At 43.3% G+C, this 25,443-nt stretch overlaps 4 protein-coding genes across 8 annotated transcripts; all 4 read right to left on the bottom strand.

Moving 5' to 3' along the window:
• Positions 1–497: 497 nt before the first annotated feature.
• Positions 498–2,690, bottom strand: LOC118778778 (tubulin alpha chain, testis-specific-like). Its single transcript, XM_036530489.1, has 4 exons — positions 2,465–2,690; positions 2,167–2,315; positions 1,095–1,775; positions 498–791 (listed from the first exon to the last, which is right to left on the bottom strand). The coding sequence occupies exons 1-4, from the start codon at positions 2,583–2,585 to the stop codon at positions 498–500; spliced, it is 1,245 nt and encodes a 414-aa protein (XP_036386382.1). The 5' UTR covers positions 2,586–2,690.
• A 2,757-nt stretch (positions 2,691–5,447) lies between these two features.
• Positions 5,448–7,363, bottom strand: rabif (RAB interacting factor). The gene is made up of 2 exons (XM_036531062.1): positions 6,885–7,363; positions 5,448–6,469 (listed from the first exon to the last, which is right to left on the bottom strand). The coding sequence occupies exons 1-2, from the start codon at positions 7,035–7,037 to the stop codon at positions 6,221–6,223; spliced, it is 402 nt and encodes a 133-aa protein (XP_036386955.1). The 5' UTR covers positions 7,038–7,363; the 3' UTR covers positions 5,448–6,220.
• A 5,390-nt stretch (positions 7,364–12,753) lies between these two features.
• On the bottom strand, positions 12,754–17,850 carry adipor1a (adiponectin receptor 1a). Of its 5 annotated transcripts, XM_036531057.1 has the most exons (10): positions 17,734–17,836; positions 16,730–16,772; positions 16,282–16,354; positions 15,991–16,192; positions 15,595–15,708; positions 15,339–15,510; positions 14,559–14,745; positions 14,026–14,213; positions 13,023–13,216; positions 12,754–12,936 (listed from the first exon to the last, which is right to left on the bottom strand). In XM_036531057.1, the coding sequence occupies exons 4-10, from the start codon at positions 16,108–16,110 to the stop codon at positions 12,808–12,810; spliced, it is 1,104 nt and encodes a 367-aa protein (XP_036386950.1). In that variant the 5' UTR covers positions 16,111–16,192; positions 16,282–16,354; positions 16,730–16,772; positions 17,734–17,836; the 3' UTR covers positions 12,754–12,807. The 5 variants fall into 5 exon arrangements, with proteins under 5 accessions (XP_036386950.1, XP_036386953.1, XP_036386949.1 ...); XM_036531060.1 differs by lacking the exon at positions 16,730–16,772 and having other exon boundaries at positions 17,773–17,850; XM_036531056.1 differs by lacking the exon at positions 16,730–16,772.
• Positions 17,851–20,182: 2,332 nt separating this feature from the next.
• On the bottom strand, positions 20,183–24,691 carry LOC118778972 (NADH-cytochrome b5 reductase 3). Its single transcript, XM_036530774.1, has 8 exons — positions 24,491–24,691; positions 24,110–24,182; positions 23,708–23,814; positions 23,408–23,537; positions 22,144–22,227; positions 21,655–21,740; positions 21,370–21,469; positions 20,183–21,204 (listed from the first exon to the last, which is right to left on the bottom strand). The coding sequence occupies exons 1-8, from the start codon at positions 24,689–24,691 to the stop codon at positions 21,032–21,034; spliced, it is 954 nt and encodes a 317-aa protein (XP_036386667.1). The 3' UTR covers positions 20,183–21,031.
• Positions 24,692–25,443: the final 752 nt, after the last annotated feature.

Here is a 25,443-nt window from a genome sequence, read left to right as displayed (position 1 = left end):
TGGTTGTTTTCCTCACTTTCCAATTGGGGACATCATTAAAATGATTGGATGTCCTGAAACAAAAATGTTGAGTTGGTGCTTGGTCAGTCCAAGACAGTATAATAGATAGTTGGATAGAGGGAAACCAAGCAGCTACTAACACCTGTCCTGAGAGCTGTCCAAGGGACCACCTTCAAACACAAACACATTCATTTCATTGTCACATGCAGCACTAGAGCCTTAGAGTCACAGCTTTGTATTTCTCTGTTGTGTGTATTTGTGCAATACATTATTATTCCTTTGACTTTTGTGGCAATGGCAGTCTTTTTTGGTGTAACACCTGAGAATCTAAGTTGAAAATAACAGAGGAACTGTTTTCATAGCATTATTGGTATTATGGCTGTTATTTTTCTGTTGACAAGAAAAAATGTTGAGAATATTTTAGAGGACAGATTCAGAAGACAGGAGAGAACAGAGCTCTGTTTGCCTAGAGCAGGTAATAAGGTGCTGGATCTGCCTCAGAACTCGTCTTCCACCTGGTCGACTTCCACTGAGTCTGTGGCCACCTCCTCGTAATCCTTCTCCAAAGCCGCCAAATCCTCACGTGCCTCGGAAAACTCGCCCTCCTCCATGCCCTCACCCACGTACCAGTGCACGAAGGCACGTTTGGCGTACATGAGATCGAACTTGTGGTCCAGGCGGGCCCAGGCCTCAGCGATGGCGGTAGTGTTGCTCAGCATGCACACTGCCCTCTGCACCTTGGCCAGATCTCCCCCTGGCACCACAGTCGGGGGCTGATAATTGATGCCCACCTGATAGAGGGAGAAAGAGTCACAGAGTTAAGAAGGTGCTGTTACACATTTTATTTTAGCACTGTTCCTCATGGCAATCACAACCTGTTGCCAATTCACTGTAATTCTGCCTGTTGTGGACCTGTGTTGTTGTTGTCTTGTGATATCTATTTAATCCATCACGCCATATTATCCTTGTAAGTCACCGTGAATATGAGCATCTGAATAATAACAAAAATCATTATCATCATTATCATCATCATCGTCATCACCATCCATTAAGAATTTGGCTAGATATTTTAAAGGTTTCTAAACACTTCTCACCTTAAAACCTGTAGGGCACCAGTCCACAAACTGAATGGTACGCCTGGTCTTGATGTTGGCAATGGCAGCATTCACATCCTTGGGGACCACATCTCCACGGTAAAGCATGCAGCAGGCCATGTACTTGCCATGACGGGGGTCACACTTCACCATCTGGTTGGCCGGCTCAAAGCAGGAACCGGTGATCTCAGCAACTGAAAGCTGCTCATGGTAAGCCTTCTCGGCAGAAATGATGGGAGAATAGGTAACTAGGGGGAAATGGATGCGGGGGTAGGGCACCAGGTTGGTCTGGAACTCAGTGAGGTCCACATTCAAAGCACCATCGAAACGCAGGGAAGCGGTGATGGAGGAGACGATCTGGGCAATGAGCCTGTTGAGGTTGGTGTATGATGGGCGCTCAATGTCCAGGTTGCGCCGGCATATGTCGTAGATGGCCTCATTATCCACCATGAAAGCGCAGTCAGAGTGCTCCAGGGTGGTGTGGGTGGTGAGGATGGAGTTGTAGGGCTCCACCACAGCAGTGGACACCTGAGGAGCTGGGTAGATGGCAAACTCCAGCTTGGACTTCTTGCTGTAGTCAACAGACAGGCGCTCCATCAACAGGGAAGTGAAGCCAGACCCAGTGCCGCCACCAAAGCTGTGGAAGATGAGGAAGCCCTGAAGCCCTGTGCACTGCTCAGTCTGAAAAACAGAAAACTCAGATCACCTCCAATGCAACATACTAATTACCTGCTTATCTAACAGACATGGTTATTTAAAACAACATACGAGGCTAATATGGCATGACACATATCATAGAAGCCAAAACAACAATAACATAAAACATTCAGAATTGTGGAGAAGATCTTGGCGTCTAACTTAGAGAACATCTAGCTTAAAAACCAGCGACAAAGAATAAGTATTCTTAGTAGCAAAATATTTATATGATTCTTAACTAAATAGCAGGGAGATTCTATTATGAATTCATAATCCAAAAGCTATCATCAATAAGCTCTCACATACAAACTTTGGGTTGGGAAACAGACCTGTATCCCTCAAGAACAGAAATAGGCTGTAAGCATTTTACACATACCAGTTTGCGAACACGCTCCAGAACTATGTCAATGACCTCTTTGCCTACAGTATAGTGCCCACGGGCATAGTTGTTGGCCGCATCCTCTTTGCCAGTGATGAGCTGCTCCGGATGGAACAACTGCCGATACCTACCAGACCGAACCTCATCTGTAAACAATAAGAAAACTATGGTTCATCAACAGTCCCATATTATTTCACATCAAAACTAACAGCGACTGAAAAAAGTGATGTTTTCCCACACATCACAACCTAGATTCTACGTTGAAATGGAGCACAGGGCGATCAGTGAGATGTACCCACGACTGTTGGCTCCAGATCCACAAACACGGCCCGAGGAACATGTTTTCCAGCACCAGTCTCGCTGAAGAAGGTGCTGAAGGAGTCATCCCCACCGCCGATGGTCTTGTCACTCGGCATGTTGCCGTCTGGCTGGATGCCATGCTCCAGGCAGTACAGCTCCCAGCATCCATTTCCTATCTGCACTCCCGCCTGGCCCACGTGAATGGATATACACTCACGCTGCAACGACATGGACGGTGCAGATGGACACAATGTTAAAGCGCCAATATTGGGCAGCAGATCTACCACTGGAGGTGCTTGGTCCACAATATATGGCTATGGGAATATAGCAGACAGAGTTAGCAAATTAGTGTGAAATAAGGCTGTGCTACCCGTATGGGTCACTGATAGAACTCTGTCAGTGCTCTGTGTATGTAAGTTTTTAATCACATACTTATAGCAGCTTTGGCTGTCTGCATATAACCAAACCTGGCTGATGTGTTAACAGCTTTTGTGTGTCGATGTTATTAAGATTACTGCCTTAACGAGGACACTGAAGCTGTCCTTATGGGGGCAGGCCTCCCTGCAACCACACCACCAGTCGCTCGTTACTCCACGGTGGTGTGCTCCTACTAACGTGTGCCATTAACAAGCACACTCTGGACAGTTGCACAATCATTCTATTGCAAAAACACTAAAAATACTGTTACATCAAAAACATCAGGTGAAAAGTAACACATGTGGCTTGCTTGCTACCACTGACCTGGCGAAAGAAACTTATACCATTTTAGCTAGTTAACATCTGTTAGTTAACTGACGTTGGCGCGATTTAAACGGAAGCTGTATCCTTATAAAATACAGGTAAAAACATGGAAAAGCTTACCATTTTCTCTCTGGGACGTGCAACTTATTGATGTACGTCGAACATCCAACAGAAATGTTTGTTACTATGTTTTTGTTTATAGATTGTTTGTATTGCAATTAAAGTTAATGTGTTCTCTTGGCCTTAGACGTGTCATTGCCAACAAGAATGCAACAGAAGCTGCATCACAAGCTAGTTCGATCATTCCATTGAGAGAATAAAACCACTTTGACTGGCTTTAGAATAAGAATAAGAAAGGCACCATGAAGCAGTTTTTTTTCCCCTTCTTAAAAAAAAAAAAAAAGACGTTAGTCACCATAGTTGTACTGGTTCCGCTACCACTGAAGTCGCAAGCTACGTGGCTAGCTAACAAACACAATAAATTAAATGTTTGCCATTGCTGGCATAATTTTATTTCACTAACTAGATTTTTACAACCAATGATGTGCGTATAACTAGGGGGAAATTTCGGAAACCGTGCATTTCAATGCATGCGTAAACTTCGTGGTTAATGTTACTTAGTTAGCTAGCTTGCTATAAGCTGGCAGTTCAGGCCACGGTGAAAATGGTTTTCAGGTTTCTGCAAGCCAGAATAAGTTGACTGATATTTTGTATATTCTGTAACATATCGTGTCCAGTGTCATTGGACAAATTATTCTTATAGAATATCCATCCAAATCTACAATTACATCCAAATCTAAGAATGTGTTAATAAAATATTTAAGTTCTCTTATTTATTTCGATACGTAACTGTATATTTTGTTTTTCCACCACCAAACTGAAAACCATATTTATCACATTTTTGGTGGAGTGTCTAATCTTTTCTTTTTTTCTGTAAAGGTATTAAGCTCAACTATTTTGTTCATGTGAACGTTAGCTCTAAAAAACCTTAGTTCGTTTTGAACCGTCACATGGTGCACGAGCCATCACGTAGGCTAGGGAAGAGGCATTCTAAATCAAAGATCAATAGCTAGCTTGGTGAAATCAGGTTGAATCACGTTGAAATATGTTACATTGTATTATATTCGTTTAGCAGGCACTCTTACCCAGAGTGACTTCCAGCACAAGAGAACAGAACAGACCAGGCCAACACACTCCCAGACCAGTTACAAGACCAGCCCTGCTACAAGATAACTTGTGCTAACCTGACTAGACATCCAAGAAACTAAGGTAAGGCAAGTGCATACACTACCATACATCACAGTTAGCAGATCACAGAATCCATAACACATTGCAAGTAATACCAGTAGGAGGTGTTTGGGGGTGGGGATCGAGGTGTTACGGAGATGCAGTCTGAAGAGGCGGGTCTTCAGTTTGCATTGGAAAATGGCCAGTCATTCCGCTGTCCTTACCCCGGTGGGAAGTTCATTCCACCACTGGGGGACCAGGCAGGCATCATGTCTAAGAGGATGGGACAGTCAGTTGCCCCATGGTTGCAGAGCGTAGTGATCTGAGCAGTACATACAATTTGAAGACCGATTGTAGGTATGAGGGGGGTGACCCATTCACTGTCCTGTCTGCAAGCACCAAGGTTTTGAACTTGATGCAAGTGATAACAGGAAGCGAGTGAAGTGAGGTGAGGAGGGGTGTGACTTGACTGTTTAGGGAGGATGTAGACAAGTCGTGCAGCTCCATGCTGGATTAGATGAACTAGGAGCTGTGTAGAACACAGTGAGGTAGAGGTGGATCCTTCAGATATTGTACAAAAAGAGTCTGCAAACCCACTTCACCACTGCAACCTGAGAGTAAAGTCAGCTAACAAGCATTATGACAAGGTTTTTGACAGTGCTATGGGTGAATAGGCTGGCAGAACCTAGGCTGAGGGAGAAGTCTTGAAACGGGGAGGAACTGGAGGGGATGTAAAGCATCTCAGTCTTACTCAAGTTAAGCTTTAGGCAGTGGTCCACCCCCAGTGTGAAATATCCTTCTTGTTAAGTGGATAAAACAAAACAGTCAGTCGAGAAAAGTATCTCAGCAAAATTAATTGAGCAAGTAATGTACCAGGACAAAAATGCTTTTAAAGAAAATGAAAGACAAAATCTTCATTAGACACAGACACAAACTCAAAATAAAGAAACATGCACACATTTTAGCAAAGTTTAATTCTCTTCTGATACAGATGCCATTACACAGCCTGTGTTCAGCCAAGGGTTAGCACAAGGTTGCATCTTGGTTGACGGGGCGGGAGCTCATGGTGCTCAATCAAGCAGGGAAGGGAGTGCTTACAGTACTGTACGTCATAGTTTGGGCCATATCTAGTGAGAGGAATGCATGCTGCACTGCATCATAACAACTGCCGCTACAGGCCATAAGGCTCAACAGCTTATGTTGTATCAGCTAAAATAGAGCAACACGCAGACCAAAACCAAGCTATGCTTTCCCCTCACACAAGTGACTGGGAGCATAACCATGTAACTGTATATCCTCCACTGAGTGGCTCCAATTTGCTGCCTGCAAATGTACAGGGGGTGGGGAGAAAATCCAAAACAGCAGATGTGAGACAATTTTTAAAAAGAAAATTAGATGCAGTGCTACGACTGAACCTCAGAGTGGTGCTCTTTTTTGCTTGATGTGCCACAGAACGAAACGCAAAGAACAGAAGACAAAGAATAGATTACACATATGAATTTGTTATGACAGTTTCAAATTAGAGGAATAAAAAACCAAGGCTACTCTTCCGTTGACAGTGACATCTGCTTACCATTTCAAAGCAACACCATTTAACAGTTAAAATAATCAAATCCTGTCACAACTTAAAGATACAGAACACTTGACATCAGTACACCAATGACAGGAATGTGATGGACCCTGCCTGACTATCCCTATAGCAGCCCACAAAAGGGACACAGCACAGGTGGATTTAAAGTCCCCACCCCCACTCTCATCGTTCCTGCCCAGTGTCCTTGGGTTATCAAGCATGATTCACCCTTTCCAGAGCTACGTAGAAACTCTTCTTATCATCCAGGCAGTGCCATCCAATGGGGCCGATCTCACAGTCTGCACAGATGAGGTATTTGACCTTGCCCACATCCTTGGTGAAACCCACGTTTTCAAAGGTGTACATGTCATCCACAAGCCAGTGTGCGGTCAGCTTATCCCCATCCACTGTGCCCTCCACCTGGGTGATGCCAGTCTTCTTCCTCATTGAGGGTAGGAACAGCTAGTGGAGCAACGCAAAACGGGTACAAAAAATTAAGCCCTAACAGAGTGTTCCACCCTTTGAACACAGGGTTACTATAGCCTAAATGCTTTTAGATTCTTAACGTGGAAGTAACGTTCAAAATTCAAGCGATACAATGACACTGAAACTAAAACATTAACTACATCTTTGTCATCCATTGCCCTTATCAGATACGTCTACCTCGCGGCAACTGATGTTGTGGAATGTCTCACAAACTGCTAGCTACTTCACCATCTCAACGAGCAAAGGCTACATTCAAAGACCTCGAGTTATCCAGCTAGATGGATGGTCTGTCCATTTTATATCCAGTCACGTTTCAAATCCTCGAAAAAGAAATTCACATAAATATTCATAGACGTGTCGTCCTAATAGGTAATATAAGATATTTACGAACCTCCTTCTCAGCAAATACGGCCATTCCAGGGCACAGCACCTTGGAGCCACATCGCTGGCACAGTACAGACTTTGTGTTTTTCCCGTCCTCCGAGACTAACTTGGAGATGTCGCTGCATCCCTCGGGAGGAGAACCACCTTCATTGTTTTCCATGACAGCTTGTAGTATATAGATAGTTTTATACACGCGCCCCCAAGATTCAACTTTGCTCTTACTCGTACTAACCTTAGTTAACGAGTGTTTGTCGCTTGCAAAATACTACCCAGCCAGCTTGTTAGCTATCCAGCTAGCACCCAAGGCTGTCCTCTAATGCTAGCAAGTTGGTTAACTAACTTAGCTAACGTTACCAAGTAATTATTTTTTCGAGGTTATTTCCGGGATATGAATAACTCTCGCCACATCTAAATAACCCCAGGAATATTTTTCATACGAGCCCAACTGTAATTTTGTTAGACTGCATGCCTGACTATTCCGGCGTAGAGTGCTCCCGCTTAATTGTGGTCCGTCCAGAAACAAAGCCTATGTAATTAAGTGTTCCGAGTGGTAGGTGTGGTTAATCTCCAGGCAGGTTAATCTTTCGAGTATCCTTTCTGTCACCTTTTGTGCCTATGTCTTGTACATCACAGAGGTACATATCGAGAATTGCCTTACTTAGACTTGATTTGAACCCGCTGCATTGAATGATCACGTAAAACGTTGATGGGAATACTATTAAACCTACATTTGCCATAATTCCCGAAGTGAACAGTCAATGAATTTTACTGTGTCTGCCTATAATAATGTATTTATTTTAAAATGCCCTCTCCCATCCACAGAACATATAGATCCTTCACAATATTAATAATTATGCCCTAAGTAACAGCAAAACATAATTGTAGTAAGTTGGCATCCTGTACTTATGTGTTTCAGGAGCTCTCACCTGAGCACCTGAAATACTACCCCCCCCTCCTCTAAAGGAGCCTCTCATGTCTCAGAACTGTTTCCTACTAAACTATAAAATAAAACCATGTAAAAAATGTAATCTAATGGTTTAATGCACTCGTTAGCTTTGCCTGCTAGTTTGTACCTTGCCTGGCCAACCATCGAAACCTGGTCATGCAGTGCTTCTAATTTTGTTGAGTCTGTATGGTTTTTTTTGCTTGTGTTGTACTCTACCTTACTTGTAAGTTGCTTTGGATAAAAGCATCTGTCAAATGAATAAATTTAAATGTAAAAAATGTGCATTTCCAAGTTCAATACTACAGTGACAGCGCTGCACACCATAGAACTGACATGAGTCGAATTCTCAAAGCTCCTTTGTTATGATCGCTGCATAATAAAATGGCAGGCTTTGCAAAAACTTGGGTGAGGGTCACATTTTCCACTGAAACCATCACAAAGGAACTGATGTGTTGCATACAGTAGACCTAAATGAGCATTATAGTCAGCCATAGGGATGATGTTTATTTTGTGCATTATAAGAGGGTCACACCACAGATTTCCCAGATATTGAGCAGATAGTTAATTCTGAGCTTTTGCATTGAGAGTTCTGTTGCTGACATTTTTGAAGCTAAAAGTATTGTGATTTTCTCTGTTGTTATAAAGATATTGAAGGGGCATGGTCTAATAGAGAACATCGGCATAGAAATGCTGACAGCACCGCAACATCCTAGACTGGAGACTGAGGAACGCATGAGCTAAACATCTGGTCATCACAGAACATCTGTGCTTTTGCCTTTCCACTGAACTATCTATATCCAGCTCAACACATTAAATCACAGAACATACTCCTGCACGAAGTACGTCACACACAAAACAAACACAGACGTGCTCTTTCTAAATTGTTCAACACACACAGCCACGTATACACGCATATGTACAAGACAAATGGCCTATTTTCCCCATTGGCAGGTCATTATTTTTCTTTCATTATACAAACTATCATTAAAATAAAAAGAACTGACTTCAAAGAACTTATCTGCATTTTGAGCGAATGAGTAGTGATTACATTGCAATGATTGCATTGCATTTTGATGTGCAGCAGTAGGAAAAGGTTTCCTTTAAAATAAAATGATTTAATCCCTGTTTAAATTAATAGTACTGTTTCCCTTCTATCAATAATGTCACAGACATAAGTCAGGGAAATACGGTGAGGCAGCTGAAAGGGAAACATAGCTGAGCAATTTTACCTATTGAGTCTGTGTTGAAGCAGCAGCCTCATCTCTCAGCCGCATCATGGGAAGACTCAGTCGTACAAGGACAAAGTAGTCTGTCTGTGGAAGTCCATCTAGAGAAGTCACCATAGGGGTATCTTTTATTTTTTGTTACGTTATCATGCCATTACACTAAGAATAACCCAGGGATGGCCTTGGTATGTGTTGGTGCAACATTGGAATGTTACCCTCCTGTCAGTTACATTGTGTCGCACTTGTGTGTTAGGTGAGGGGCACATTTGTGGTCTCAGCCTTGTGTCTGACGCTGACTCTCGTTTGTGTGTGGATGATAGTTTTCTTGTCTGTGTAATGTTTTGTGTCATTTCGCTGGATGCGTTTTGTTCTTGATGTCAGGAATCGCTCTGGGCAAAAGCATCTACTGGATCATCTTGTACATCACTCTGGATAAAAACATGTATGACAGACGACTTAAACTGATTCAGTTCATGCTCTCTTAGTTTTCTAAGGCTACCTGTTATCTCTGCTCGCTTTTCACCAGTAGCAGACTGGATGGGACCCATAGTTTCAGCATGCTGTCCATGAGGGCCTAGAACACCTGTGTATATAGAGTCAAGCACGATGTCCACAACCTAGGTTTACACACATGCACATACACAAAAAAGAAAATGTTTCATGGAGAACTACAAACATACAAAAGGGACACTGCTTCACAAAGCATTGACCAGACTCTGATGCAACACAGAGTAAGACATCAAGAAAGATTTAGAATAATGACAAAGATGTGTAACTAATGTGTCAAAATGGCTCTGGACTGTGGCAAACATGCATAATATTAAAGGCACCACTTTTTGTCACTGTGGGCTGTAGGTCACTGTTGGCAGGTGTCACAGCCGGTTTCAGCCTGCACTCAAAACAAGCACCTTGCAGACTGAGCCACTTTACAGCCCATAAGAATATTTATGTATATTAATATTAATATTATATTTATATAAATAACATTTATATAATTCTTCAATTAGATGTCATGGGTAGGTAGCTATCCAAATGATTTTAGACAGGTAATAATCCTATGCCTTTTGTTATGTATTTTGTACAGGTAGTGGTGAGGACACACATATAGCAGCAAAATTATCAAAAATGTGAAAAACATGTTTTTCAACATCATTTCAACAGATGAATATTCCCATTTTTGCACTGATAAATATTTATTATAAGAGAGTACATTTAAGTGAACAAGACTTTTGGAGAAATTACTGACCACTCATCTACACAAAAGGGCACACACAACATGTGAAGTTGTTTATGTGCAGAGTTTGACAAATCTTAACAGCCAACCTGAAAAAAAAGCAACAGATTTTGCGTGCTGCACTTGGAAATTGCTTACTGATGGGTTTCATTGAATGTCAGTGACCCCTTTCTGTGAGAGAGCAGAAAGAAGAAAGAATGGAAAATTTGGAGGGAAAAAAGTCTACATATCCATCTTAACCTTGCATCAAACAATTGGGACCAACACCTCTTCTTTCCGTTGGCCTGAGTATCAGGAATCCTAATCAGGAAAGTTAATTAATATATACTGCATGATACTGTAGCTTGCCAGACATCAGCTGCTTTGTTCATTGCTTCACCACAGTCATTCACTGTGGATGTGAAATAAGTAGAGTGGTGTTCAGAACTAGTTTTATGATCATCCATCGGCTTTACTAACCACCAAATTTAGGATTGCACATTAATGAAAAAATCTTCAAATATGTATCATTTACTAGAATAATTTAAATGAGTATGACCATTTCCCTGGCCTCTGGCCTAAACAGACAGTGGCATACAACTTGGTAATTCAAAAAGGTTCTACACACAAAATTGGAAAAAAAAACTGTTAGCCATCTCTACAAGATCATCTACATCATTTCTTGTGCACAACTCTCTCAAAGTTCATTAACATTACTTCACAGAACTTTGCCATACTTTCAACCACATCAGCCACAGTGAAGCTGAACCGTTCAACTGTGAAAAGTTTCCATACCTCAGCCTGAATGAATAAGAACATCCTGTAAATTTACACAGATGGCCCTCCTCTGATGCACTGTAAGTATTACAAGCTATGGTATAAATTGTACCGTTAGATGGCACTCAAGCAAACTTTTCCAGGCTCTGCATTATTTAGCAGTATGTTCTTATTCAGGGTGGCTTACATAGCTCAACTTTCACATACTCTCCCTTTACAGAGCTGAATATTTACAGATACCTAGAATAGCTATGTACCACCAAAGCTTTCAACCTGAAACACTCTGGTTAAAAAGAAGCTCCTTACAGTTAATTTACATTTCTCAAGGGACTATGTCACCCTGGTCCATTTGTAGTCTTAGCTACTACTATTCAGAATTTTCATTATCATTAGTCTTAGCTAGGCTTAGATTTTCTCAGCCAGATGCTAACAGGGATAAACCTTATGAGATGACCTCTCTGGAACAAGCAAAGAGGGAAAGGGTGGGGAGCCTGGACTGTTGACTTTCTATTACTGCAGATGTCTTCTGTGTCTGTCAGGTACTGTAACAGCACTTAAAGACCCTGTGCAGTGAATTGTTCCCTTTCTTTACGGTACCCCCACGGTATGAGGTGAAATAACATGGTCCTTGTGCATCCCACCCCCTCCCTTAAATCTCAAAAAGGAAATATGACCTGCCGTCCTATCTGTGTAGGAAGAATGCCTGAGGGAACAGTCCTGGTCCATCATTACTGTTATGTTGTAGATGCTGATGAAGAGGTCAACTGTGTCAATAGATTGTCACATGTACAGTAGGTGAGAATACTTGAAGTGACAAAGACCCCTTGTTAAAAATGCCACCACTGTTTACCAATGCAAGGTGTAAGTCAATGCTAGAGACCTTTGACCTCTTTGATTGCCAGAGCGATTTATTTTGCCTGTTCCATCACAAGTAATGCCTTTTTGCTTGGCCAAAACCAAGGCAGAGACTGTAAACGTAAAAATCTCTTAATTTATTAATCTTTTTGTATATATATACCTGAGAAAGGTAATTTGTAAAGACTCCATCAGTATCCATTAAAAACAACCTTAGTGGCAGATATTGTGATGAATTATTATTTTGACTATTTTTTGAAGGGACTTCAATTTTCAAGTCTGTTTCCTCCAAAAACACTCTCAGAGGTCAAACTGGAATTTGTATGCAACTAAGAATACCAAGACAGTGGTTGACAGATGTTACCAATGCTCAGCCCTTTGCACCACTGGAGGGTGTAAATGGAGTCTGTCCCACACTGCTGGCCCTGGATCAGTTTCATCATGTTTTCCACATCAGCTGGCAATCTAAATAATGGCTGGGTAAACTGATCCTGGATCAGCAGGGGGACAGAAAACTCTCTGAGTGGTCCCACCAACACCTGCTGCTTAGCGGGACTTTCCCCTGGGGCTTACTGAGCTGCTGCCCACTGAACAGCTCCTGCCTCCTGCAGGTTGCCAGCAGCTGGGTGGCTAACAGCATGGGTAGAGCCAGCCAACCACCTCCCACGCAAAACCAGCCAGTCAAAGGCTCCACACACTCCACAGGAACTACAGCAGAGATTTAGACCCAGAACACCTAATATCCTTATACATATACATTTATATAGATTTAAAGAGAAACCATTTTAAATCTGCTCCACCGTCTGGCAGCCGACCCCCCCCCCCCCCCCCCCCCCCCCCCCCCCCCCCCTTTGTCTGATTGTCCCAAAACCAGTGTGGAACCCCAGGAGAAGGCTCTCCTCCCGTCCAGATCTCAGAGTAATGTGTCATCAGTGCAGCCCCCTTCTAGCCCGTAGCGGAACTCCTGTAGGTTGGACACGCCATAGAAGTGGACGAAGGCTGCGGCCACCACTAGCACGTGGAAGATCTGGTGGGACTGGAACTATGGAGAGAGAGACGGAACAGAGTCAGGGGGACGTGATACGAGCGCAGGTGGTGTGCCACCGTAAAGTGGGGCGCCAGACTTACCCAGATGTCACATTTCCCAGGAAAGTAGCGCTCCGGGATCCTCGCTGCATACAGCCCAGCTCCGGTGATGTACATGGCTCCCATCAGGTAGAACCAGCCCATCTGCCCCACCGTGGTGGCCTTGACGAAGCCCTCAGCAATGGTGAAGTGCATCGTGGGTACAATCCCACTCAGACCCAGGCCCATGAACACTCCTGCGGAGGAAGGGAGAGCACAGAGTGAGACAGGGGTGCAGGGGTAAAGGGGACCTTATGGGTTTCTGAGTCTGGAATATGATTACTTATAATCGTGGTGGATCACTTTGCGGCATTCTTTTGAATCAACTGGTCAACTGGTCTTTGGTTGCTTCCTACCAAGAAGAATATCCACAAAACATACAAATGTAAGTAAAACAATCCTTGCATAACCACCTATGCAGTATTTATACCATTATTGTTACTATTATTATTATGCCATAAACAAAACATACATGGAAGTAGCAAGCATAACAAATATTTTTATATATTTTATATATTTAAAAATATTTTATATGTATTTGTTAATTACATCAGATTGAAAATACACAGGTAAAATGAAAAAATTAATTACTAAACACATACATATACAGGCCGGGGCAAAAAAAAGTTTTCCATCTCTTAAGAAGAGGAAGAGTATAACATGTTCAGCCCAAGTTCTTTCAGTTTTCTCCTTGTCTATTACTGACAGCATACAGAAACTACACCCTGTATGTGTTAATATACATGATACAACTGAAAAAAATGGAACGTGCAGGATATTTTATTCCGCTTTAAAAAAATGTAAAATATATAAAGGTTATACTTTAGGATTAACATTGAACCACTGCATAGAGCAACAATATTGTATTTGCAAATAATGTTTCATTCCAGAAAATGCAATGGTTTTAATGCATGTGGGGGGAAGGGGGGTGTTTCTCTTCCGAGTGCAGTGGTTCAGGATGCGGTCACAGTGCGGTCATGGTGCGGTTGGGGGTGCTGGTCCTTGCCTGCTCTGGTGGGCCTGTGGCGGGGTGTGGAGAAGCGGTCCCACTGGGCCACGATGATGGCGGCGATCCCCAGTACGCAGACGATGCAGAGGTAGATGAGGCGCGGCTGCGGCGAGCAGTAGAAGGAGTAGTAGAGCCAGGGCACGAAGGAGCCCATGATCAGCAGAGCGATGCCCGAGTAATCCAGCCTGGGAATGCACAGAGGGGACGTCGCTCAGACAGGTCAGCAGAGCACGCTTTCATAACATTTACACAGCGCCTTTGAACTTCATCATGTCATGTCTTGTTGTTGGGTAGCTATCAAACGCTAATTACCAGTAAAGTGGCATCTTGATTTGTCAGACTAGCTAACCAGAGGTATAGCTCGCTGGCTAAGTATACGGTCAGACAGTCTTATGGTGGCTGGTTAGTGTATTTACCCAAAGCTGGCACTGACAGCAGTGTCCTGTACACATGCTATGTATGTTCACACACATCCTTAGTCTGACAAATTATACAGGAAGAGAAGCATTACCACCAAGATGGGGTCTTACTTGGAGAATGTGCGGGACACCTTTTCAGAGTGGCAGTACACAGTGTGGAAGAGCCAGGAGAAACTGAGGCACAACACGGCACTCAGGAAGAAGGTCCCGAACACCACCTTCTCCTGCAGGGGGGCCGTGAAGTACATGTTGGGGCGCAGCATGGTGAGCGTTCCCAGGCACAGGAAGAGGACCAGCCCTGCGGAGACAGCACAGTGACAGGGGTCACCCCTCAGCACAGGATGGGGGGGCCTTCTGCTCAACCCTACAGAGGCCCGAACACAGCTGCAGGGGACACTGCACAGCAGGAAGCTTAAGCACAAGAAGCTGCTATGTCATAACACTTTCCTCTATTCCAAAGACGGCATATGTTTTATAAGGGCTTTCCTACAAACACCCAGTGAAAGAGTTCAGCTGGACATACAAAGCATAAAGCAGTCTTGCAAGAACCACGGAGTTGGTGAGCGCTTGGTGCATCCAACTATACTCTTTTTTTCTGGAGTTCACCTTGAAACACTTGTTGACCTTACCCAGAAAACTTACCTTCAGATTAGATATGCATGATTACTGTGTGGTAAACTACTGGTCACTCTTTCCTCAGAGAACTGTGGTTAAAGACTAAGTTTAAATGTTAACCTGATCATACACTCGAAGTTTGATTATGTAGAATGAAATGGCTGCAACCCCTGGCTTTGGCCATCAGGTGTGTGTGATATATTTCTCTCCAAAGTACAATGGTCAGAGTGTGTGTGCCTGTTACTGTGTGTGTGTTCGGCCATGGGCCATGCTCACCCAGCAGGTGTGTCCAGATGTTCCCAGTCTCCGTGTGGATTCTGAAGATGCTGCCAAAGCAGGCGCGGAAGGAGGGCATGGGCGGCCGGTGACCATGCAGGAGGTAGTCATTGTCCTTCAGCCACTCTGGTAGGACGTGGTATGGAATAACCCTCCAGCGCCCTTCCCAAACCTGCAGCACAGAGCCATCAGTCACATCATGCATTCCCTGCCCACTAGCAAAGTGAGGTCTGAAAAGGGTTTCTGAGGCTCCTACCTTGTACACAAACTCCTCCATCTTCTCCATAGCATGGTGGGCCTGTAAGGGCAGCGTCATCCCTCGGCCCCCTTCATCATCCTCCTCCTCATCGTCAGGGAGGGCTGCGGCCTCCTGTGGAAACATAAATTACTGCTCACGTGTCTAAACCACTGACAGCGACGTTCTCCCTAGCATTCCTAAACCAGGTTTGTAACTATTAGCGTAATTTCCTACAGTAATTTAGACCGCACAGCTGCACTACTTGAAACTATTCTTTTTCACATTATAGCATTTCACTTCTGAGCATGTCAGCGGCTCTGTCTTCCTGTGTCTGTGCTCTGCTGGCAGGGTTGCCCACCAGTACGTTTCCTGTCCACCACTTACGTTGCAGTGCCCTCGCCCCCCGCAGCTCACCCCTGTCACCACGCTCTCCATCAAGGGGCCCAGCTCTGTCAGCTCCACGTCCTCCAGAGTGTGGCCCTCCTCAGAGATCCGGCACTCTGCATCGCTTGCGGACCCGTTGCGGGCTGACATGGGGCCTCTTCTCAGCCCCTCGTCCCCGCCCCAACCGCTGCTCCGAGCTCGATGACGTCACACGCCGAATCAGAGCCAAGGACTGTCCCAGGTTTACACACACAAAAATCAACCCACTGCTGCACAGGATACATTGACAAATACCAACCACAGTCAGTCACACATATCTACCTGCGAGGTCAATGATGCTCCTGCAAGTCTAGCTCACCACCACTCAGTGTGCCCTACTTTCAATCCTGCAGTCCTGAAAACACACAAATACCGAAGTCATCTAGCACACCGCATGTAAAACCACGAGTGGCATATCTTCTTCATGTAAAAACTTGTAATTTACAAATCATGTTTGACTCATGTTTGAGCTTATGTCTAAGTGTTTGCACCTGATCTTTTACTGCATTCAGTTGATCTCTTTACATATTTAATCACTCTTAGTTAAGGCAGATTTTTTTTCCCAATGAGATAACAGATACAAAAAGAACACTAGTGCACACTAATTAAAATGACTAAATAAGTATTTATGAGCAGAAAGAATACAGCTGGTGTAAATGGCACAAGGGTCCACGTGAAAAGTAAACTAAAGGTCATTTTGTGACCAATATTGTTACCCTGCAATACAAACCTGAGGATTCCATTACAACCCTTCTTCACCTGACCGTGTGCAACTAAGGAGAGAACAATTGGGCACGGAGGTCAACTTACCACGGTGCATAGCAACGAAGAGCGGGTTACAGTCAGCTTCCACGATCATATTAAATGCATTTGCTCAACCAATGAAATCATAACATAACAGAAGTCAAAAAATCAGTCTGTTTTTGGCTTTAAATCCTACTTTTCGCAGTGAGCTCCATACACTTTCATTTGATGCACTTTATATTAATCAAATCACATTAACATTTTTTATTAACGATCACATAAATCGCTGAGATACTGCATGACCCTCGGTGTGGAAACCGACAATAACAGATAATGGCAACGTAAATTAAAGCTGAAAGCAATTCAGATAGTATCTGTAACATGCTAGCTGGCTAGTTTAGCTTGCTAGCTTTGTGGTAGCTAACGTTACAGCTGCCACCGAAAGCCCAGCCAGCTTCTGACAGACAAATCTTTAATTTTGATCATTTTTAAGTAAGATATCTACGTTTTACTAACGAAGAATGAGCTTATGCCTAAGTTTAAAGCTGTTTCTACTGCATTTCTATTAGCTAAAACCCCCCGATCAACAGCAACCATGATAGGCGCATTCTCTCTTCTCGTCGCCCAACAGCTGGCTCCTTCTCTTTAAACTCGACAATCAATGAAAATGTGACGGCTGGGTAGTTTCATCAGCTACTTCGAAAAAACAACGTCCAGTTGTCCCCGTTTACTACAGCTATCTAACAGACTGTCTGGCTACAGTTCGCCTGCAACGCTGCCTGGTAACAGCACTTTTCAACAGATACTGGTATCTACATAGCAAACGAGCTACACTGCGAGATAGCTAGCTTGTTTGATAGCTATACCAAAGCCCACTCTGCTCTCAACTAATCCCTTGACTACAACTGACAGCTTGACCACTCGCAACCTTGTTGTTTTTATTGGCATAGCCTGTACCAGCTAGCAATAATTTAAATCCTCCAGATTTACCTATTTCGATTCCGCCCGATTCTAGCCGAAACAATGTACCTTTCGGGCCCTCCTCCAGGTTCCAACACAAACAAACCCGAGCAGAGACGAATAGAAACGAGTTTCCTCTGGTCCTGGGAAGTCTGGTAAACAATAACCCACTAGCTCCATCTGCTGGCAAAAGCTCTTTGACAGCAGATTGCAAGACATCATTTTAAGATCGTTTTTGACTCAACTAACCATCCCTGACAGCGCCAGCCTGCAGTATACGCTTCCCTTTGACCGCCTGCAAAAGCGAGCAGGATGCAACTGAGTTGCAGCTAAATATTTAAGACACGCACACCATACATTGACCTCGGCTGCTAAGTGCCAATTCAGCACCACTGTCCATTAAAAGCAAGGTTAGCCCTCAGAGGACACAGCCACTTTGAAAAATAGCTAATTGCTGGTGTGTTGACTCAGCAGGTATACATGAAACATACATGGCTCCTGTGCGTGTGTGGACAATGCATTTGACTGTGTACTGAAAAGCAATGACATGTTTACCTGAAAGGAGAATTATGAACATTATCACATGTCACAGCCAAATTGCAAAACACAAAAAGCAGTAATTAAGAAAGTATATTGAATCATACAGCTATATATTGAGCCCTGCTGTTTAAGTGTGGGTATGTCAGCCAGGGTTCCCTCATCACACTTCCCTCAGCTCATTTTGGAGTCCTATGAATTGCTCAAATGATGACCCTGAGAGGCAACTATCCTCCATTTGGTATTTGCTCCAGCACTGTGGGAAGTTAGTATGAAAAATAGCTGTGGTTGGCATGCATGTGCATCGGAGGATTGCATTCACTGTCCTCTGTGCTGTGTCAGTGCAGAGATTGCTGCATCACGATAGGACTAATGTTCAATTGGTGACTACAAAAAGTTGGCTGAAAAAAGAGACAAAATACAAAAATAAAAAGTGTATTGTCTCTTTGCCTAAAAGTATATCAGAGTCTGACCAAGGTTGAACTTGACATTTAATGGCTGAACAAACGACACAACTACCAGTACTGTCTGTCTGGAGCCAGTCAAGTTTCAGTGTTTATAATTCTACCTGGCACGCTCAAGGAGTTTGTCAGGCATGAGAACCCCCCATCCCAACCCCATCCCAGTGTGGCTCCCAATCCCCAGTAATCTCTAACCTCTAATCCCTCTCACAGAGGGGCAACTATGCCTGCCAGGGGGAAATCCAAGATGGAAATCTCCAAGGGCCCATCACCCTCCTCTCTAGTCTCCATCTCTTAACCTTGCTTAGTGGTTACCATTTGATGATAATCCTTCCAGCTCTTGAACCTGAATTTGTGATGAGACAGATCCTCACATTCAAATCTAGAGAAACCAGGTTTGACAGCACACTGCAAAGTTACATTTACACCTTATGTGCATCCTGTCTGTTAAGCAAATAAATAATCTAATGTACATCCTTTCTATCGACCAGAAAGGCTGACGGACATCTTCAGTGATTCTTCCTCAGTACCAACAGAGCACAGTTGTGCAAGCTCACCTAAATCACATTAGAGTAATTAGGATACTGGAATGAAGAAAGACAGAGAAACTCTTAAGTCACATTTCACTGGTAGTTTGCCTGTGTAATTATCCAATTAGGTTAGATCTTGAAATTCTAATGAAGGTGAAAGGTGCATGCTTTGGGGATGGAATATATGGAGAAGTTTAAGCGTGAGTGTTGTCAGGGAGCAATGTAAAAAGGGAATCCAGATAAACACACAATATCAATCATATGACATTTTATTTGGTTTATCTTCATGTTGACTTTAGCATTTATAGTTTCTGTGAATCTCTGTCAAAAGATTACAAATATTCTTCAAGTTGCCATAGCCGAGAACAGCTAAGCTGTCACAAGTAATGCCAAAAAAAGCTTTTCCTCAAGTAATGCACCGTGCACAGCCTTTTTGATGCATCCGAACACGAGCATGGCCACCTTTTAATAGACATGGGTAAATGAGTTATCTTGACCACAAGGCATCCCAGCAATACATAGAAAATACACACAGACATACACAAGGCAATGCACTGGTTTCAGCTGAGGCAGTCACTCTGCTACAAGAGAAAAGTATCTCCTTTGTATGTAGCGGTTATATTCAAACCAAAACACAAGCACTATGCCAACCAGACAAAATTTAATATGATGCCAGGTTGCAGCGATGGATGCTTCAGATCCAAATTCTTATCTGATTTTGGCATGGAAACACCAACTGAATCCTTAAAAAATATAAATATAAAATGAAAAGTGTAAGGACTAAATTTTCCTACATACTTTAAATATTCTTTATTGTCATTTTCATGTATTTGCTTTTATCCAATTGTGCATCTAAGAAGGTAACTGATGATTTGTTGTATTGTTACCCATCTTGAAAATACATTAAAAAATAAACTCAATATTTTGTATTTCTTTCTTATTTTGACAATTATTACTCTTTCAGAAGGGCAGAAGTACATCAAATATTTACAGTAAGTGCAACATCTGTGGCAGTGCATTTTGAACTGCTCAAAAACAAATTTTAAAAATCTTGACTTTCTTATTAATACTCGTAACTGCTCCGCCCAGCAAGACCCCTTGAAAACCCACAAGACAAAACAAGTTGGCACTGTACTGACCAAATATATGGTAGGCCTGATTTTAAAACATCTCAACTTTTCAAAGAAATCCAAAGAAACTCCTATTTATAATTCATTAGCAAGGTCTGACAGCCAATATGTCTTTTTTCTGTTGACTCCTAATATAGTAAAGGCCAGGAACAACAACGTTAATTTTATAAAGGATGAATTAACCACATTTTGCATTATATTTGGTTCTTAGTCATTTGGATATCTGCCCAATTTTTGATCCACTTTTTTCGACATGGTCATTGCAGGTAAACCTACACATATTCTTACCACTATGCTAGCTAAACACCCCAACCACCAATGGACATTACTTACTGGGTTTGCTTTAGCCCATAGCACCACTGCCACTTGGCATTAGCGTTCATATTTCTGGGGAAATTGCTATACCTTATATTCAGGGCAATACTGTAGACGTAATAAGTCAACATGTTAAATTACCCGAAAGTGTCAAGGACAGTCACCAACAAGTGCTAGGAAATTTCATTGGCTGCGCTACCCTCTCCCTGACGCTCCAGTACATCATTGAATGTGTGGCCATCTGCAGGGGCCTTAAGGGTGTACAGCTGTGTAGCTCAGGGGGTCACTGGGGCTCCTCACTGTCATCTTTGGGTTCCACCCACAAGGGGCCAAGCGGGGGGCACCGGTCCACAGGCTAATAGATGAAGCGCTGGCTCTGCCGGTAGCCTAGCTTGTCCAGGTTGGGGCTGCAGGCGAACTGGATCATGGGAGGCGGGCCACACATGAGCACAAGGGCGTCACCATCTGGGGGTGGCAGGTGCTCGCGGATCATGTCAGCATTGATGAATCCCTGGCTGAAGTCCCAGCCTGTGGATGTGACCGGAGGGAGGGCCATGTGATCAGACACTTACTTGTCCACTACTGTGAGCACAGCTATAGAGAAGACGTGACCAAGTTCGTGCCCCTACAGTACACCATGCTGAGAAAGCAAGCACAGCCATGATAAGAAAGCGGCAGCAAAAATGCCAGTACCTTCAGGGGCTCGATCCACGGTGAACCACAGCATAAAGCGGTCCGGGTGTCTGGCCTGGATCTCCTCAAGTTCATCCCTCAGGAGGATATCCTTCTCTGTCTGAGGATCACAGACAAACGTGTATGTATGCGTGTACATAAACACTTCATAATGCATGTACGCATACGCGCACACGCGCACGCGCACACACACACACACACACACACACACACACACACAAACCCGCATGAACGTAAACAGACACATCCTAAGTGGAATGCAGAGCTGGGTTGTGGGGCACATACCTGGTTGGCAAAGAGCAGACTGCAGTTGGTCTTGTCGCTGGGGTCCTTCAGGATAGCCCGCACCAGCTGCAGCATGGGGGTGATGCCTGCATAGGCGGGAACATAATGCATACTATACCATGAAGGGCTAGGCATTGACTGGACAACTGCTTCACAACACTATAACCGGTCAGTGCAATACCTCTGCAAGAAAGGTTTTCAAGAAAATATTTCACATTACAAGATGATTTATCTTTGACTAAGGATGTACAAGACTTTCCCCACACAAAGTAACCTTATGTGGTTATATGGTTCATAATTTTTTCAAAACTACATGTTCTCTATAGGACTGACAAGCCTAGATAATTACACTTCTTAGACATTTTATCTTGAAATACGAGAAAAATCTGCACTGGAGAAAAAGGAGAGCTTTCTATTAAAGTTATCCATTTCATACACAATTTAATAAGTAAGCTTAAAATAAGAAAATGATTTAATGCAACACTGCACCTGTTCCCCCTGCAATGAGGCCCAGGGAGCTAGCAGTCTTAACCTCCCCCGGGGACTTCTTATCTGGCTGCACTACAAACCGCCCTGCAACGAGGACAAGAAAAAGGCAACACACACCCAGATTAGACACTTCAACAAGAAATGCTGGCTTGAAACAAAAGCAAAATAAATACTGTCCTGCCTTTGGGTTAAATGTCCTGCCCTTGGGTTTGTGTGCAACTGCACAAATATGTAATTGCAGGGTATGACCAGTTTTGCAGCTTATTTAGACTTAATTCCCTTACTTAAATAGGATTGATTCCATCCCATGTGGGCGAGCGATGTCTCATAAGCCGTGAAAACCAATGGCAAGTTTGAGAGTACAACTTGCAAATTAATGTCTGAGGTAGCATCAAAGCAACACTTCATTACCATTTCAGGATTGACTCCGGAAGTTCACTTGTGCAACGTGAAAAAAGAAATAGAAAACTGTGGAACAGACCCCTGCAGGACACTACTACAGGCAGAACTCAAGAACTCAGCAACCTCAGACAGAGCTGTACTCATGAGCAGAGGCCTACAAAACAAGCAACAGACAGATACTAGTAGTGCACCAAACAAAAGTGCCATTAGGTAGAGTGCATAACTCAGCAACTTTTAGCAATTGTTCTGATAAAGAATGTAAGCCTTTGCCGAATGGCCTAGTTAAACATCTGTTCGATATGACAGGACAGCTCTTTGTGTTGTCAAAAAAATCACCTGTTTGTAAATACCTGACGTACAATACATTGCAGCCCTGACATACAAACAGGCTAGAGAATGGATTTTTCAAAGAAGAGGAATTTTAATGCACCATTAAAGAGTCTAAGATAAGAACATAGGTGTGGTACTCCTAGAGTAATCATTGCAGGCTTACCAATGTTAAAAGTTTGCACTTAACGCTTCTTGCATAGGCTTGTGTGCCTTTTGACATATTAATGTAATATACATATCATGTACGTATTCATTTAGCTAATCTGTAATTGTTTTTGCACCTGTTCACAGTGAGAGAAACTGATTTTTGATACCTAGTACAAGCCAAGAAATTTAATAATTTCTTACTTGTCCCAAAAGCTGTCATCCAAATACCTCATTAACTTTTTTCAGTTAAGGAAGAACCGAGCAAAACATAAATGCTTATCTTGCCTTACTTCACCTCCAATCCAGTCAGCAGAGGAGGAGCTCAGTTTGATCACAGTTTTAATGATATTGCCAGTGTAATGTGCACAACCTAAATGATTCGCACCTTGACCCTTGTACTCCAGTAGTCCTCCTGGTCCTCGGAAGTCCATCACATCTCCCAGCGTCAGGCTCTCCAGGTACTGGGACATTTTTCCCCCATCAGGAAACTTGGGGTTGACGTTCTTGAAGTAGATCTGAAGAGGAAAGAGGTCCAACATCAACAATCACATCGGCATACCAACAATGACAACATAACTGTTCTTCCTACTGCATCGACAATCCATCGTTTCAGTAACTGCCTCGATCATAAATCATAAACTTCTCATAAACTCAACTAAAGTCCCTTATTTTTTATTTCTCTCACCTTCACCACCAGGTCCACAAATCCTTTGTCATCATCACTGGACACTGGGGTGTATGGACGCACCACTAGGTTGCCGTCAATACGGGCAGACAGGTACACATGCTTCCCTGCAAGCCACAAAGAGGGCGTTTTGTTGAACACGGTCAATGCCAATCAAGAACTTTCACACTCACAGAACACAGGCATGGGTAACCCGGTCTGGTGTTTGATTGACTGGCAGATGAGATGAATACATCATTACTGACAACAATGCAACTTGTTAAAGTAAGCAGATGTCACATTTCCTTACATTTACACACACGCACATGCACATATACAGTACACAGGTACAAAAATGACAATGTAATATCTACTGCAACACACATGGGGGCAAATTCTCACTGTCCTAGAATTATTGCATACCAACAGGAAGGCCCAGGATGTGCTCTGGAGAAGGCAGTGCAAAGCGGAACTTGCGGGTATCATGATTAATGACCTGTGGGAGGAGACTATGGTCAAGAGAAGATACATATCTACACAGGCTGCATGAGGGACCATGCAAACAGACTGCCACAGTGAATGAAATCCTAATGCCTTGGGTTTTTGGTTAAAGGGAAGAGGAGGAATAATAATGACACAGAGATAACAGCACTGTTAATTTTAAACAGAGAAGGGGACTTACATTTGATGGAAAAGCAGTTCAGGAGAAATTCCAGGTTTGCCTTACACTGGCTTAAACAACCCATCCATCCCCCCCCCCCCCCCCCCCGACCTGTTACCCAACTTCAGCAGAGAGCAGCCCACCTCTTTGTCGATGAGTCTCAGTTGGTATTTAACTGTGGGGTCGAGCAGGGTGATCTTGGGGGTTTTCCTCTTCCGAAGAAAATAGTTGCCAAGTAGTATTACCACTGTAGAGAGCACCACTACACCACTGGTCACCACCAGTGCTGTACTCTGGGCAGACAGTAGAGATTGATTAGAAACGTGTGCAGCACATATGCACATGCAGAAGGCTTCACAAGATCTGAGTATAAAAATAAAGAACTCTCATGTGGAATGGAGCATTACAGCCACGCTATTCTAATCACTCCACGTGAGTGCTTAATAAAGCAGGCCCATAACAGAGCAATGTTTCCACCCCAAGGGACTTCTACCCCGACAAGGACCCAGTAGTTTACATTATTCGAGCTAACAATTATTGTGTGCATTAAAACAGTAGACTAGTATGTATCGCTTCATCATAGGCACAAAGAAAGAAGGGCTGTGATCTGCTCGCCGTACCGTAACAAAATGCTTTCCATTAAGTCATAGGTAGGTGTAGACAGAGAGCTAGCTGACTAGCAAGCGAGCCGACCGGCTACGTTTTGACTAAAACCAGAAACAAATTGGCTAGCTAAAGTTATCACGTTTGAACAGAGCTACCGAGTCAGCTACATAGCTAAATTGGCTAACTACATGAAACTGAAAGCCCCTTAACGTTAGCGAAGTAACACTGGCTAGCGCGTACTGGACGCAGCTATTGGCCGAGTGCAAACTGGTCTTATGTGCGTGAGTCATACTTGGTCAAATTAGTTAACGTTAGCAAGCTGAACTGAATACAGTAACAAGACTCCCGCTAGCCTCACATTTTATCACCATTTTGATTTTTTGCGGTGCCAAACAAAGGCAGCTGTAGCTAAATGATGTTGTCTTACGTTAGTTAGCGAGTAGCTAGTTACTAACATATGCTTATACAGCAATCACGGTCAGCAGCTAGA

This window comes from Megalops cyprinoides, chromosome 6 (genome assembly GCF_013368585.1).
Source record: "Megalops cyprinoides isolate fMegCyp1 chromosome 6, fMegCyp1.pri, whole genome shotgun sequence".
Lineage (NCBI taxonomy): Eukaryota > Metazoa > Chordata > Actinopteri > Elopiformes > Megalopidae > Megalops > Megalops cyprinoides.
The sequence above is the reverse complement of the archived record's forward strand: the minus strand, read 5'-3'. Positions and strand labels throughout refer to the sequence as shown.